We start from the raw sequence: 16242 nt of genomic DNA on the forward strand, positions 1-16242 counted from the left end.
ATGCTATCGCTTTCACTGGAAGAGAAATAATTCCAATATCTTAGGATACTCATATTTCGTTTTCTTTTTGACTTTGAATAGATGACTTCCGCCTTTTTCCGTTGTTCTTGTATTGTAGTTAAGCATCTGTTCACTTTCCAAGAAACAAGTTGTGAGAACAGCGCGTGTCTTGTGTATTCTGTCTTCCTCCTTGTTATGTTTGCTCCCACAAAATATCACGAACGGCTTCCAGCTCGCCCATCTTCTTTTTCTCTTGAGCCCCGACCATACCGCGAATTGGCACTCGTGGGCTTAGTAGGAGAAGTCACAGTGATGGAGGCAGGGTCACGTCATTGAAAATCTGCTAGCCAGCATTGCAATTTGGTCCATCCTGTGCATCCATGTTTATGAACAAAAGACGCGAGGAGGGCACGGCCGCGACAAAAAAGACACGCTGCGCTGGCTCAGAAGAAGAGATAAAAGAGGTGATAGCTAGCGCAGTCGAGAGCTCGTACTTTTACACTGCAGTGACATGTCGACTCGAAATAATAGTGGACGACCTCCGCCCTGCAAATCGCTGGCGGCTCTTATCGCTTGAGATGGTCGTCTTACCTCAAACCTAGAAATATGCGGGCATTGACCTGGGTTCATGCCAATTCACGGTTTACCTGAACAGAGCGCTGACGACCAGCCTCGTGCGCACTCTAGGAACCTGACGTCGTTGAAGATAATGTCGCAGAGAGCGGACCGCCGGGAACTTTGGGAAGGCATTTCCTGCGAGAAAGCATCGCTGAAGGCTGCTCTAGGTGCTTCAGGTTAGTTGTTTCCCTCGTGTGAAAACGGTCATTATAATGCGTCGTTAAAGCCGAGTTTTCTGGTGCTCGCATATATGATCAGCTTCTGTTGGTAGTGAGTTTGTTGTAATATATAGGTCAAGATATATCCATACATGTACTAATTTTATTGTAAACATACTGCATAGTGTGCCCCGTCGACAAAATTACAGGTGCGTGTTATTTTTAGTATCAAAATCACTGCCGTGCTTGATCTGCGTAGTTTATATATTAAACAACAGCTCTACAAGGGATGCACAGCGCCGCATGCCAGCAAAATACAATCCAAGGGCGAATGAGTAGAGATGGTTTTGTGTCTGTACAGTGGATCCTTTGCATGAAGGAGAGGTGTACAGCCGGTTAAGTTAGCGACGCAGAGGTCCCTGATGAATATGTACGCAGATGTTAGACTGTGGATATTATAAGGCAATTTTTTGAGTCGCTCCCTTTTAAATTAAGGTGACCAGCAGCAGCAAAGTTTCTAAGAACGCACCACAGTCAAAGGCAAGATGTGAACGCATTGCTCAGCTTTATTATTTACCACAGTTTTCAGCTACATGCAACGTCAGTAGCGTATTCAGCATTGTTTCTGACTTCACATTCTGCCTTTGCAAACGTGACAGCACCTTTCACCTGGCTTGCATTAGAGTAGTAATTGAACGCCTATAATTCAAGAAATGTTACGTATGGTTTACGTGCTGTCGCCTTATCCACTGAAAGACCTAAAACAAGCTATGGAAAACAAACTATACATAACCAATTGTGTAATCTTATCACTCTCTAATAAAAATCGCCGTAGAAAGCCATAGCGTATCTGGTTTTAAGAAAAAACTAAAGATTCTTATTTCCTGTGTAAATTCAGCTAACTTTGTACAATTTGTTTTTTTCGTTGCTTCCTTTACTGGCGAGTGTGCATATCGTGTTCTCTGCCAACTGCTGTTTATGATCTTTGCATCGTTTTTTCAATGTTCGCTATTTCTATCGTATAACTTTCTTTCCTTGCTTTGAAAGTGTATTGTTTTGCCATGTGGCCACTGTTCGATGTTTTATTTGGAGTCTAGGCCTCGTCAGGAGGTTTGCCTCGCCTCCCTCCTTTGTCTGACCTCGAGGGCATATTGTATTATATGGCCAAATAAAGATACTACAACTGCTACTACTACTATAATGTGATAAAAGGGTGGACCTATAGCCCACTTACAAGGGAAAATCTGCGCGAAGCCTTGACAGGGTCATGAATATTATCATGAGCCTTACTCATCCATTGCAGAGCAAGTGCTTCGTCGATATCGCTCGATAGAACCTTCGTTAAAGTGACTTATTTAATATACTCCGTTATAAAAATCAAGGAAGTTCATGAGCAAAGATGTTTTTTTAATTGAATATGTAGGTCTTCCAAATTTACTCTGTTTCTTTGTGTTGTGCGGGCAAGCAGTGCCTTGAGCCCCGGCTGCGATTTGGATTGGGGTATTCTGCAATGATTTGTCTTATTCTCTGCAACGGATCGGTGTTGCCTTTCTTACGAATGCTTTTGCACTATTTCTTTACGAAGTGCAGTCTGTTCAAAATATGTGCAACTACGTTGCGTACAAATTCTGTACACATCACTCAACTGGCATTTCACAAAACTTTCTCATGCACTTCCAGAGACAAGATTCTTTGTCCCTTTGACTTCCAGGGCTTCGACTGATTGACAGCTTCACCCTTAATATAGGCGAGGCTCAGAACAACCCAACTACATCAAAATGCAGATCTGGCACAGCGCAGGCCTAGTTACAGGTGAACGGGAGAATCATTCGTACCACAGTGGACATACTTAGGAAAGGTGATAATGATAATGTCATCATGTCTTCCCCCTTCTAATTAACTCAGGGAGCTAACTGGCATAACGGTCATTGCAAGCCAAAAGTCTTCGAAGTTGCGCTGTTTCCACCTCGAATTTATTTTAAAAATTCATGTAAATAACGCACCTTGCGTAGCGTAAGCGAAAAAATGTTTTTGGTGCGAAAAAATTATTCTTAGGGTTAGCTCATTTTCGAACGCTTCCAAATGGCGTGAAGCCACGCGCCGCTCAATGATTTATAAAAAATCTAAAAACTCTATAAAATATTCTAGAGGCCGTTCATTATCTGTCAACTTGCTTTTCCTTTACATCGCGCTTTGTTTTCGAAGGCTTCAAAGAACACTTAGCAACGAACGTTTTAATCTCACTGGGCTGGTGATTTTTGTTAGGCTCATGACTTCAAAAGCGATGCTGTTTTGTCTTCAATCACAGCACAACTTGCTGGCGAGCTGCGGCACTTAGAAGACGTGAATACCACGACGATGGAGCGCTGGTATTAAAAATATTGTGAGGCGTGTGTGTCACATATAAGAGGGAGTCTGAAATAAAGTATGAAGGAATGATGCTTGAAGAAGACAAAGAGGATAGCGATAAGGCTGACGTGGATTAACCGTAGAATAAAGATGAAGAAGAAGCATTCGGTGAGGTGGAGAGAGATGATTGGTGGAAAAGTGAAGAAGGGGACGGCGACGATGCTTACGTGGACTAACGCCAAGGCTATAAAAGGATGAGGGAGAGCGAGGCACGGGGGGAGGGGGGAGAACAGAGAAGAGGAGGATCCGGCGGGACAGGGACGCTTCGTCTAGAAGAGAGCGACGCTGGCTACTGCTCCGGTGAGCTCGCGTTCTACGGCTTCGCATTGTGGACTTCCTGCCGTTCCTGAGCCCGTTCCGGGGAGTCAACGGAGGACGCTACCACCTGCTACGGCCAGGGGTGTCTCCAGCGCTGTTGCCACTCATCCGGGTGGTGCCCCAACACCGGCATCACCTCCATGGGCGCTTTGACCGGGAGCTCGTACGACGTAGCCAGCGACGCTGCCAGCGACTCCAGCCGCAGCATGTCGAACGCCATCTCGACGCCAGCTACTGGACTTATACAACGCCGCAGCCGCACCTTACCAATCGTGAGCACGAACGCCGACCGCTAACAGTAGAGCGATAGTAGTAGACGCTGGTAGCAGAGTTCCCGGGTAGTGTTCATTTATAGTCTGTGTTTTTTTGTTTGTTAGTTAAGTTTGTGTGCAGGTGTGTATTGTCACGTATGGTGTTTTAAATGCGCGTCTGAGCGGGTACACCTCTCGCCTAGTTCATTCTTTCGGTCCGAGTCTCCTCCAGGAAGATCCGTGACAAAGATAAGTGGCGAGCCTGCGCCAGGATTCATTTCCTTGTTTCTTTTTTGCTTTGTCTTGGATCTTTACTATCTTTCGACAGCAGAAATTATGGATTGGGCTAAAACGTTAGAACTGGTGCTCAAGCTATGGTTAACCAATGAAGAAGCGATGCGTCTCTATGACGAGGGGGGAAAGAGGCACAAAGAGGAGGCAGACAAGCAGAGAGAGGAAAGGGCGCAAGCACGCACAGACGCTCGCGAAGCAGATGAGAGAGCTCGCGAAGCAGATAAAAAAGCACGCGAGGCAGGCGAGCGAAGGGCAAGGAGAGCTCGCGAGGCAGAAGAACAGGAGAAAGGAAGGATTGAACGGGAGAAGGAGTTTCTTTTGTGGAAACAGGCACATGTCGCGGGAGGATATGAGATGACACAGTGATGAACGTTCCTTAGCGGGTAGAGAATCTCCAAGAGCGGCCAGAGTTTGTCCAAGGAAGCTGATGGCTCCTTTCGATGACAAAAGAGATGATCTGGACGCATATCTGCAACGATTCGGGCGGATAGCTTTGGGGCAAGGCTGGGAGCGCAGGGAATGGGCCACCGCATTGAGCATGTGTTTAGTTGGAGAGGCGCTGAATGTGTTTGGAAGGATGCGTGCTGCTGATTCCATGGACCACGAGAAAGTAAAAAAGGCACTCCTCCAAAGATTCAGGCTTACGGCAGAGGGTTTTCGTTAGAGGATTCGCACCGCGAAACCTGAAGATTCTGAATCCGCTAAGAAGTTTTCCTGCAGGCTGACAAACTATTTTGTTAGGTGGCTTGATATGTCAAACAGAGAAAAAAAGTTTTGAAGGGCTGCGTGACAAGCTGGTCACAGAGCAATTCTTAACATATTGCAGCTCAAAGCTAGCACTATTCTTGAAAGAAAGAAAGTTGTGTTCATTGGAAGAGTTCGCCGACACAATAGACCTATTCCTCAGGGCTCAAAAGCTGAGAAATTTGAGTAAGGCAAAGGAGGAAACCCAAAAGAATTTTGAGACGGATGCGACAAAACCAAGTGCATATCGCGGTGCATCTAAAGGCGCCAATAAAGTGTTTTCTATGCGGCAAGGTGGGACACCGTGCAGTTGACTGTAGGACGAGCAGCGTTGCCCAAAAGACACAGGTTGTGTGTCAAGGTTGCAAGAAGAGGGGTCATACTCTCGATGAGTGCCGAAAGAGAACGCAGGACCGAACTGAATGCGTTGTCGACTCTCGGGCAGAACTTGGCGCACCTCCTGAAGTTCCACAGATAAAAGGAGAGCCAACGTCGCTCAGAAATGAGGCGGTGAGTGGAACAACCAAGTCGAAAGCAGCAATGCAGGTGGTGGTTGGGCAAATAGGCGACCGTTCTATATTGGTTCTTAGAGACAGCGGAGCCAACAGAGTTTTAGTTCGGGGAAGCCTGGTGAAGGACGAGGATCTTACAGGGGAAACGTCGGCCGTCACTCTTGTAGATAGCACAGTAAGGTGCCATCCCGAAGCCAGGATTCTAGTGTCCACGCCATATTATACTGGGCAGGTAGTAGACAAATGCGTAGAACAACCCATCTACAGTCACATCTTGGGAAACATTAAAATTGCAAGTATCGGAGACCCCGATCCCGATTGGAGGGTGCTCGATGTTGAACATCCAAAGGAGGAAAGGCCCGCGAAAGTTCAGACGGGTGCAGTCAGTTTCTCGTCGTCAGTGGAGACAAGAGCTCAAGCGACAACCCGAGCAATGCAGGGTCCGCTCCATACTCCTGTTACGATGTGTCTCAGTGTAACACCGGGCGAAATTGCAATTAGGCAATGAGAAGACCCGAGCTTGAAAGCCTGCTTCGAAAGAGTTGAAAAAAAGGGAAAAGAAAGAAGAGTCGTACGTCATTCGAATATCAATTGTAAATGGTCTTCTGCACAAGGAATGCATATTTAGTTCAGGAAGGCGGGTTCAATAGCTAGTGGTACCGAGAGATATGCTAGAGACAGTGCTACACTTAGGACATGACGCCATTATGGCCGGAGACCAGGGTGTTCAAAAAACGGTGTCTAGGATCCCCGAGGAGTTCTTTTGGCCGGGTGTTCAGAGTTACGTCAAGCGCTTTGTTCGCTCATGTGACGTGTGCCAGAGCACAGTTCCGATGGGAAGAGTTGGTCCCGTACCTCTGCGCAAGATTCCAGCCATCGACCTACCGTTTCAACGAGTGGCTATTGACATTGTAAGGCCAATCTCGCCGGTATCCGCCAGAGGCAATAGATATGTGCTTACTCTGGTTGACGTGGCCACTCGTTATCCAGACGCTATTCTATTGAAGGTAATTGACAGTATCCAAGTGGCGGAGGGTCTTGGGGAGATGTTCTCTCGTTATGGGTTCCCGAGGAAAGTTTTCAGTGACCGGTGCTCGAATTTCATACCGGAACTAATGTAGGAGGTTATCCGCCTTTTGTCAGTAAGGAAGTTACTGACAACGCTTTATCATATCATGTGTAATGGTCTTGTAGAGCGGTTCAACGGCACCCTCAAAAATATGATCAAGAAAATGTGCCAGGAGAGACCTACTGATTGGGATAGATATCTCCCAGCTCTTTTGATCGCTTTCCGCGAAGTACCGCAAACGAGTCTTTGTTTCTCGTCCTTCGAGAAGTTGTATGGGAGAACCGTTAGAGATCCACTTAAAATACTGAAGGAGCTGTGGGCTAATAACGAGATCGCAGCAGATCTCAAGACAACATTCACATGCGTTCTTGAGTTGTGGGACAAGTTGGAGGAAACATGCATGCTGGCACATCCAGGCCTGGAAAGGGCGCGCGAACGCTATAAGGGATACTATGAGAAGAAAGCCACTCACAGAAAGCTGAATCCGAGCGACAGGGTTCTTATCCTGCTACTCACGCTTCATAATAAGTTACTGATGCAGTGGAAGGGCCCTTAGTTTGTGATGAAGAAGAAAAATGAAATGGATTATGAGTTATAGATAAATAACACCAAGAAGGGTTTTCATGCAAATATGTTGAAAATGTACGAAGAAAGAGTTCCCGTACAGTACGCAACAAGGTAGCATGCTCGGTAGTGGCCGAGAAGACACATCATGTTGCCGACGTGCCCACGTGCAGTGGGGAGAAAAATGCAGGAGGGGATGAGGTACTAATCAAGCCCAATTTGAATGAAGACAGACGATCAAAGCTCTACTCCAAATCAAATGGGAGGGGTTTTCAGATGTGCGGGGCAAGACGGAGGTCATATGTTTCAAATAAGACCTCTCTACAGATAGAGCCAAATAAACGGCTCTAGGTATTTCTGGATAGTATCTTTTTGGTCTAGTTGATTTGTTGTTGTTGCTTGTGTTATGTGATTTTGCAAGAGAGTGTGTTGTGGACATCAACATGTTTATTAAGGACACCGTACGGACAACGGCAGTGGTGTGTTAATGTTCCGAAAATGCAGTTTGGTGTGCTGTGCGTGTTCGTGGTGAGCTTTTGGTGTTTGCTGGACATCTGCTTTGTTTTGTGTGCTGGGTCCAGAGTCGCCACAGAAGATAGTCGATCGACTGGATGGATTGACGATAATGACGACGTGAACAGTCTTTTACGGAAAAACTCTTGACAGAGAGGGTCCTAGTCACATATAATAGGGATTCTGAAATAAAAGTATGAAGCAAAAAGGTTTGGAGCAGAAAAAGAGGATAGCGAAAAGGCCGACGTGGGTTATCCAAAGAAATAAGAAGATGAAGGAACATTCGGTGATGTGGAGAGAGATGATTGATGGAGAAGTGAAAAAGAAGAGGACGATGACAAGGCTTACGTGGACTAACGCCAAGGCTATAAAAGGGCGAGGGAGAGCGAGACACGGGGAGGGGAGGGGGAAAGAACCGAGAAGCGGAGGTTCCGGCGGGTCAGGGACGCTTCGGCTGGAAGAGAGCGACGCCGGCTACTGCTCCTGCGAGCTCGTGTTCTACGGCTTCGCATCGTGGACTTCCTGCCGTTTCTTAGCCCGTTCAGGGGAGTCAACGGAGGACGCTACCACCTGCTAGGGCCAGGGGTGTCTCCAGCGTTGTTGCCACCCATCTGAACGGTGCCCCCAACGCCAACAACACCGGCATCACCTCCACGGGCGCTTGGACCGGGAGCTTGTACGATGCAGGCAGCGACGCCACCAGCGACGCCAGCCGCTGCACGTCGAACGCCATCTCTACGCCGGCTACTGGACCTAACCGACCGTGAGCTCGAACGCCGACATCTAACAGTACAGCGCTTTTAGTAGCCGCTGGTAGCAGTGTTTTGTGTTAGTTTGTTAGTTAGTTTTGTGCGCTAGTGTGTGTGTCACGTAGGGTGTATTAAATGTGCGTCTGTGTCTGTAAACCTGTCGCCTAGTCAGTTCTTTCGGTCCGAGTGTTCTCCGGGAAGATCTGTGACAGTGTGTAACTTTGTTTTATTAATGACGGAACCCTGTCTGTATCGTATGCGGCGCCACTTCACGAGCATTGTGGCGCTAGATGCCGGCGCGTTTGGCGAGCGTCCCCGTTTAAAACACCCTTAAAGTGTGCGAGCTGTAACTAGTCCCGTCTGTTAGCCGCACCTCTCCCGCCTGCTGACCCGTCTATGCATGTATGTAATTACAGATCAGAAGGGTGGAGACTTGGGCTTGTTGGTTGATTTCAACGGTAGAAATGTGTGAGAAAAAGAAAAAATACAGGGGCACAGAAAGAGCGCTGTGTGGTGTCATCTTTCTGTGTCCCTGTCTTTTTTTTTGCGCTACGTTTTCTACCCTTAATTATAGATGCTGCGAAAGTTATGCGCACGCTGTCTCCAGCTCAAATACTGTGTTCTTGAACAGGTTCAGCTGCAGCAACGAGATTATCTTTAACGTTTTCTGCGAACGAACCAAAATATGCGAGCAGCCGTCCTGCATTTTTTGTTTTGCTCTGAGGTAGTGCAACACTGCTTATTTCCCTAGTAAATGCCGAAATACTGCAGTGACCGCGTACGTCGCCTAAAATGAAGGTTTTGCAGGTCTTGTGGTTGTTGAGAATGAGGGGACAGAGCCTCAGTTGGGTATTCATTTATTTATTTATTATTTCTCAAAGGTCTCAAGGGGGAAATACATGAGGGGTGGGCTACCAAAATGGAATTATTTCGGATACAGGTGTTCTTTGATGGAAAATTTGAAGTGACCAGGATTAACGATGGTCGCCATTTCGGCTGGAAGGCTATTCCAGTCGTTGGCTGTTCTAAGGAGAAAAGTCTGCTGGTATGCTACAGTGCGAGATTGCTCGGGGTATACGGCATTGGGGTAGGAATTTCGAACATCTGATGAGCGCGTGTGATCATAGAGCACTGGGTTTAAAGGTGTAATCAAATCTATAATACGCAGAAAGCGGACGATTTGGTTACGACAGGATGGAGATAGAACTGTGATTTTAGTGCAGAAACTCTATTGTGATCAGATTAGTCGGAAGAAATGAATCTGGCAGATGCTTCTGGACAGATACGGGTGAGGTTATAAGGTTAGCAAAGAAGGGATCATACGCGGCACCTGCGAACTCACGTTTTAGGCGTATAAAATTTCAAGCAGGCAACAAGTTTTATGGTCGTAAAGCTATGTAAGCGGAGCATGATTCAACCAGAGGTCGTAATGCATTGGGGTCTACTCTGCGATTACACCGCAGCGGTGGCGAAGTGGTGGAGCATCCGCCTTGCATGTGGGTGGTGCGGATAAGATCCCCAGTGCCAACGGGTACCCACCGGTGATACAACGAGTTCAAGCTTTACCCTGGTCTGGTGCTCGGCTTATTTAGTGCGCAATCCTGGGGAAATGGGTCTTTGAACCCACCTTGAGAAGTGTAAAATACCTTGCGCAATGGCGCTTTTTGGCCATAGATGCCCTTGTGCAATGAAAATCCATCATCATCATCGACTCTGCGATTACACTGCGGATATTTGAGAACAAGAATGATGACTGACATCGACGAGTTTGTTTTAAAGTGTTATTCTCTCAAAGTAGTTGCTAGTTATTGACCTAAATTACGTTATTAGTGGTGGGGTCGAATACATATGCCTTATTCCCGGATATTAGCCTGTCATATCGCGTTTGAAAGGAGAGTTTAATTATTTACCGTAATCATACAGGTATTCAATGGAGTCTCAGAGTGCGGGAAAACGCAAGTACTGAATATCTTAAACACACATCAGTAACACAAGCCGCAACACTGAGCTAAAGGCTTTCACCTCACCGCACTTTAGGTCAACAAAGCGCCCCATGAATTTTTTCGGTACCATGCCATGATCCGTTATTGGTGCCATCGACGTCGATTAGGCGCATATCACTTCGGCACACGTCTCTTCTGCTAGTGATCGGCAGCAATGCGCACTTGAAAAATCTGTCACTCTTTTTGCATTCGCACCCCTTCCTACACCCAAGTAATCTGCATTCGGCCGCTCAAGACCCCGCGATCAGCCGCTTGTTCACCTGAGGTTGACAAGGAAGGTAGCTGACGCAGAGAACTTGGAAGATTACGGGAACAATGTTCTTTCCGGATATTCTGCACTGTGCGAAAAACCGCACTATACGAATGATGTATTAAAGCATCGTGGATAAGGTTGATGGTCTAGTTGACACAGCACTTTTTACTTTTTTTGCGCTCATGACTGTTGTGCCATCATTCATTATAAAAAAATTAAAAAATCTTCCAAGCAGACGCCTCAAGATTTTAGAGGACAGTTCTAGTTACCACAGACCACGCCGGGTTATTCGTATCGATTTCAAGCACTTATCGTATCAGAAGTTTTCAAGCTTAGTGCTCTGGAAGCTTCATTTTTGTAAATTCGGAGGTCATAATCTCAACAGTGTGGTTTGGTTTGGTTTATGGGGGTTTAACGTCACAAAGCGAGTCAGGCTATGCGGTGCGCCGTAGTGAAGGGCTCTGGAAATTTCGGCCACCTGGGGTTTTTTAACGTGCACTGACATTGCACAGTACACGGGCCTCTAGAATTTCGCCTCCATTGAAATTCGACCGCCGCGACCGAGATCGAACGCGCGTCTTTTGCGTCAGCAGCCGAGCGCCATAACCTCTAAGATACCGCGGCGGCGCCATCATCTCAACAGTAAAGGCAACAATGCGCTGATAAGTTTCGCCTGCTTCCTCCACCATTAATACACCGAACGATTTAGCGCTGAATTCAGATACTTTAAAAATAAAAGAAAATATCATTGCCCAAAATTCAATTCAGATCAAACAAGATTTAGCAACGAGATCAAAAACACATTTTTAATATTATTTTCACCTTCTGCAGGTATTCATTATATGGGCAGGCATGATCATTGGAAACATAACGCTTGTTTATTTTCGTGGCTGGATTGAGATTATGGCGGGTCAGTTGTTACTGATATTAGGAGATTCCACGTGTGCAACAACATCTTAGCCGAAGCGAATCTTGGTGCAAATGTTGGTTAATGTCTCTTAACTTTTTAAAAACATGTTTGAATTTGTTACATCGTCGGCAGATGCATACACCTTCTAAATACACTCTTTCTAGTTCGGAAGTGTTGTCCGTCTGTCACATATATTAAGGAGCCTAAATAAAATTTTAAAGGAAAAAGGTGTGAAGAAGACGACGCGAATTAACCGGAGAATAAAGAAGAGGAAGAAGAAGCATTCAGTGAGGTGGAGAGGGATGATTGGTGGAAAAGCATTCGGTGAGGTGGAGAGAGATGATTGGTGGACAAGAAAAGACGACGACGACAAGGCTTACGTGGACTAACACCGAGGCTATAAAAGGTCGAATGAGAGCGAGGCCCGGGGGGGAACAGCAGAGAAGCGGAGGCTCCGGCGGGTCAGGGACACATCGGCTGGAAGAGAGCGACGCCGGCTACTGCTCCGGTGAGCTCCCGTTCTACGACTTCGCATCGTGGACTTCCTGCCGTGCCTGAGCCCGCTCCGGGGAGTCAATGGAGGACGCTACCATCTGCTACGGCCAGGGGTGTCTCCAGCGCTGTTGCCACCCATCCAGGTGGTGCCCCTAACGCCAACAACACCGGCATCACCTCCACGGGCGTTTGAACCGGGAACTTATACGACGCAGCCAACGACGCCGCCAGCAACGCCAGCCCAAGCACGCGGAACGCCGCCTCGACGCCGGCTACAGGATCCATACAACGCCGCAGCCGCACCGAACCAACCGTGAGCACGAACGCCGACTACGAATAGTAGAACGCTAGTGGTAGACGCTGGTAGTAATAATTCATATTATCATATTATTAATATTAATTCATATCATCATATAATATTATATCATCATAGTAAATCATATCATAGTAGTAGTGATTCATATCAGCACCATCCATTTTAAGAACGCTATCAATACCATTGTAGATTAACTTGTCCTGCCCATCCCTCATGCAATGCCCTTTACCGGGGGCCTTTGAGGTATCAAATAAAAAAATACATGACCACAGATTTAGTGGAGGTGAACGCCGCCGCCTAAACCACCATTGCCCGAAAGGGGAGCTACGAATTACTCATACACGGCGTAAAAAACCCGCTTCTCATCCACTGCATGCTGCTGTAGGTTTTTAGCGGCAGAAATGTAATAGCATGCATATGTTTGGCGGCAACTGACGGTTCTAATAAAGTCAGGTTCTTCTCTGCTCTTCTAGAGCTCAGCTCAGTTTCGGACGACTAGTAGCACACAGTCACCTGAGCAAGGTAGACAAACACCAGACAAAGAACAGCTGAAATTGTACTTGATACACACAGGTATACGGTGAAATAGGCACGAAGTGTGCTCAAAAGCAAAACATTTATTTAACACTCAAGAAGTCAGCTACGAAAGCTGACTGAAAACTTGCGACCTCCAAGGCTGAGACCACTTTATACTCAGCTACAAAAGCTAGTGACGACTTCCCAAAAGCCACGGCTCGTCTTCTTTCGCATCGCAAAGCCTGTCTGAGAATCGCTGACTGCAGTGCTACACGCTCATTTATCGCAACGCATGAAATTTCCAGAAGCTAGCAGAGACGCTCAGAGATAGAGTACCCACTGCGGAAGGTCGTGCAAAGCTGCGCCTCTCTCCCCGAGCCTACCCGATTGTACTCGAACCTTCTAAGCTCTACAGGAGAGCAGGACATGACCGCGTTAGAGAGCATTCATTTAGTTCCCTTCAGTCTCTTGCTTTGGTAGAAGCGCCAAAAACGCTTACCTTTTATAACAGAGGCCTTATAGATTCCACCGGTGCTAAGAGTACTGCTGGGCAGTTTTTGCAAAATATCAGGACAAATAAGGATGGCGACTGGCCGTCTGCACACGCTTGGTTCACCTGCTTAAATCTCATGAACTGTTTTCTTTTGACATGCAGAACAATTGCAGAAATCACAGCTCTTGCATTCCACCGCACTTCGGAGAGTGAACTTGTCCTAGTTCTCGCTATAGGGGCACTTTTCTATATCGTGCATATTTTGGCGCTAGATGCCCAGATTTCCAGAGAAATAGTGCCCAGCGTTAACGAAATTACAAAAAATAATCAGTATTACTAACGGCCGGCTACAAATAAAGAATATCAATCGACATCCTGAATGTAAGTTCAGAAGATTACCATCAGAACGTGGTTAACTGGCGTACTATTTAGCTAGAATCAACTTTGTCCTGATGTCCGCCATCAATGAGATTAGAACGCTGCAGAAACCATCTGTGTACGTTAATAAACAAAAAAGGATGGATAGGTGGGAAAGTTGGTATTAGTTCCGGTTTCGTCCTGTGTCTTGTCTGCGCTGCACTTTCCAATATGGACTCAATAAACAACCTTATTTAGAAATTATTACCGGGCCCCCGGAAACACCTGCTTGAAGCGATGGCACAAACTTGTTCACATCACTGCCTTGAGCAGCGTTTCCTACACTCTTGGCTCCCCTCTAAGAGGGCAGCACGAGGAAAGCATCTATCAGGCAGGGACTTTCCAAAGTATGCAGGGTGCGCAGAAACTGCCAAACCCTAAGCCTGGGCAGTGGAAGGCCATGGCCCTGGACTAAGGGCCCCTCCAAGTTATGGGGCGCAAAAGTCTTTAGTGATTAAAGTTTATCACAATCACCATCACCAAACAGGTGCATAATTCAGAATTTTCCGCGTATAAATATTTTCTTTGCCACATAATGAACTTTAAATTCGTGCTGAGATCTCTCCAAAAGCTTTAGTTTCGGACCTCCTGGTGGAAAAAAAATCTAAAAATGTCTGCATTAATATTTCTCAAGATTGATTTCTTGATTGTTTTGAGAGTCGCTCGGCTGCATGTCAGTCGACCACCTCTAATATATTTACGCATTACCGCGCTATGGGCCGTGAGATTGTGGACTTGTTCGATCCTTGTCCCAGGAACCCCGAGTTCCGCATTGGAATGGAAGTCAGGGTGCCCAAGGATGGGCAGCGCCGTCTCTGGAAATGGGACACCGGAATGCGCCAGCATGGCCCAGACAGCGTTCACAGCTGGCTTGTGGCTGGTAAGTAGCTAAATGCTTTAAAGAATAATTTCTCACAGTGCACCTTTTCTTGCCACAGTTGCTTAAGTGCCGGTCATGCTTGGTTTTCGCAGCTCTAAAATTTTTGCGGCTTTGCAGTGCTTATGATGTCCCTAGTGCCAGCTGCTCCATTTTGTGGTCGAAAGCAGCTTCGCGATCGCACATATAGGAGTTTCTTAACGTGGTGTGGCGCTTACGTATACTACCTCATTCACACACGGAGGAATTTCTTTGAGACTAAAGACGCAGCTTCGCAGAGTCATACTGATGTGGCGTTTGCCCGTATATATTGTCTCCATATAATTCCAGCTGCTGGTTTCGTGGACTTCTTACGCTGCTGAGGGCATGCCAAGCTGCCATTTAAAATAATAAATCTTTTTTCCTTGACCGCTACAAAGGCGAGTACCCGTGGTGTTACGAAAGACTGGACACATACCACGAAACGCCGGACTGTAAGGGTCCAAAACCCTCGGATATCATAATACAATGGGAGGCATCTCTGCTCACCCCAGAGCTCACGACGCAAATGGAGATTGTTGCTCAAGCAGGAGCAGCAGGCAAGGCCACTGGGGTCTTGGGACAAACACGCCAACTGTTGTACATTTTTCTACGAGTCGCAATTTTCTTGTAAATAAATGTTTTCTACTACTACTACTACAGGCCGCCACATCGACCTAAGTGTGCTCAATCGCGGCGCTGCCGCTAGTGTATGCCCCCTTTGAATTCAGCCGTTCACAGCACTGCAATATTGCCACTGCGTTACCATTAGTACATTTGGCGGACGATGCTTAATGAGCGTCACAAAATTTGATGCACATGCAAGAACGAAGAAGGCTCCAGAACGATGGAGCATTACCTTCGATTACGAGTTGAATGTACGCAACCATGTGCGCGTTGAGTTATGCCTTATTCCCTCTGCACGCAAGGGGCGGCGCCTGGTCTCATCGGGAAAATCCTGAATGTTCCAGAGAAAGACTTTTCATCTGGTCAATGGGAGTACGCAAAATGGCTGAAAGAAATGAATGCTGTTTTACAGTAAACGTTGCGTGTATATGCGCACCTAGCTCAGCAAGAATTGACGAACAGAAGCGAAATGTCCTATAAATGAAAGACGTTTAGCGTCGGCGAGCAGCCTGCGATGTAGTTAACTTCATAAGAAGCGCTCCCGCAGGACTGACGAGGAGCAGCACTGATCGGCCAGGTATTAACCTGCGAGAAAGCGGTCGCCAGTCTTAGGGATGGCCTCATCTTGACCCTTCAGTCGTCGAACTGTCGTAGTGCCAGTGAACAATTTGCTCTTACTTGATCTACCTCTCTCGCGCATTAGGGTACTTTTGGTACAAGATCTCTGTCTGTAATTTTCCCTCTTTTATGCAGTGAATGATGTATTGCTATGCTTTGTAGCATGTATGTGTTCAGATTAATGGTTTACAGTTCGTCTCTATTACAACTCCGCTGTGTAAACTTTGTTTTGGCTCGTCAACATTTGACTCCACCCCTCTCCGTCGCGACTGGTGAAAGCTATGTACCAAACGACCGCCCCCTTAATCACCTGTTATTGTGGTTGCGGTTCAGCTTGTCAATTCAAGGGCATCTCGTGAGAGATCGGAACAGCTACCCCCACTCGTTCTAACGACGTCTGGGAGCGTACACCACCAGTGGGCATGTGAACCAAGAGTGCGTGGCGCAGTATGTAATGCACGCGCGTTCGATATAGTCGTAAACAGTCCGAACGGTAAATG

At 46.8% G+C, this 16242-nt stretch overlaps 1 protein-coding gene across 1 annotated transcript in view; it reads left to right on the top strand.

Moving 5' to 3' along the window:
- The first annotated feature begins 712 nt into the window (after positions 1 to 712).
- The window catches only part of LOC144120077 (monocarboxylate transporter 2-like), a 60338-nt gene continuing 44808 nt past the window's right edge, over positions 713 to 16242 (top strand). The window contains exons 1-2 of the mRNA XM_077652542.1: positions 713 to 794; positions 14358 to 14482. Of these exons, the coding sequence (XP_077508668.1) occupies positions 14380 to 14482 (103 nt within the window). The 5' untranslated portion in view covers positions 713 to 794; positions 14358 to 14379. The remainder of the gene's footprint in view (positions 795 to 14357; positions 14483 to 16242) is intronic.

Source organism: Amblyomma americanum, chromosome 2 (assembly GCF_052857255.1).
Source record: "Amblyomma americanum isolate KBUSLIRL-KWMA chromosome 2, ASM5285725v1, whole genome shotgun sequence".
NCBI lineage: Eukaryota > Metazoa > Arthropoda > Arachnida > Ixodida > Ixodidae > Amblyomma > Amblyomma americanum.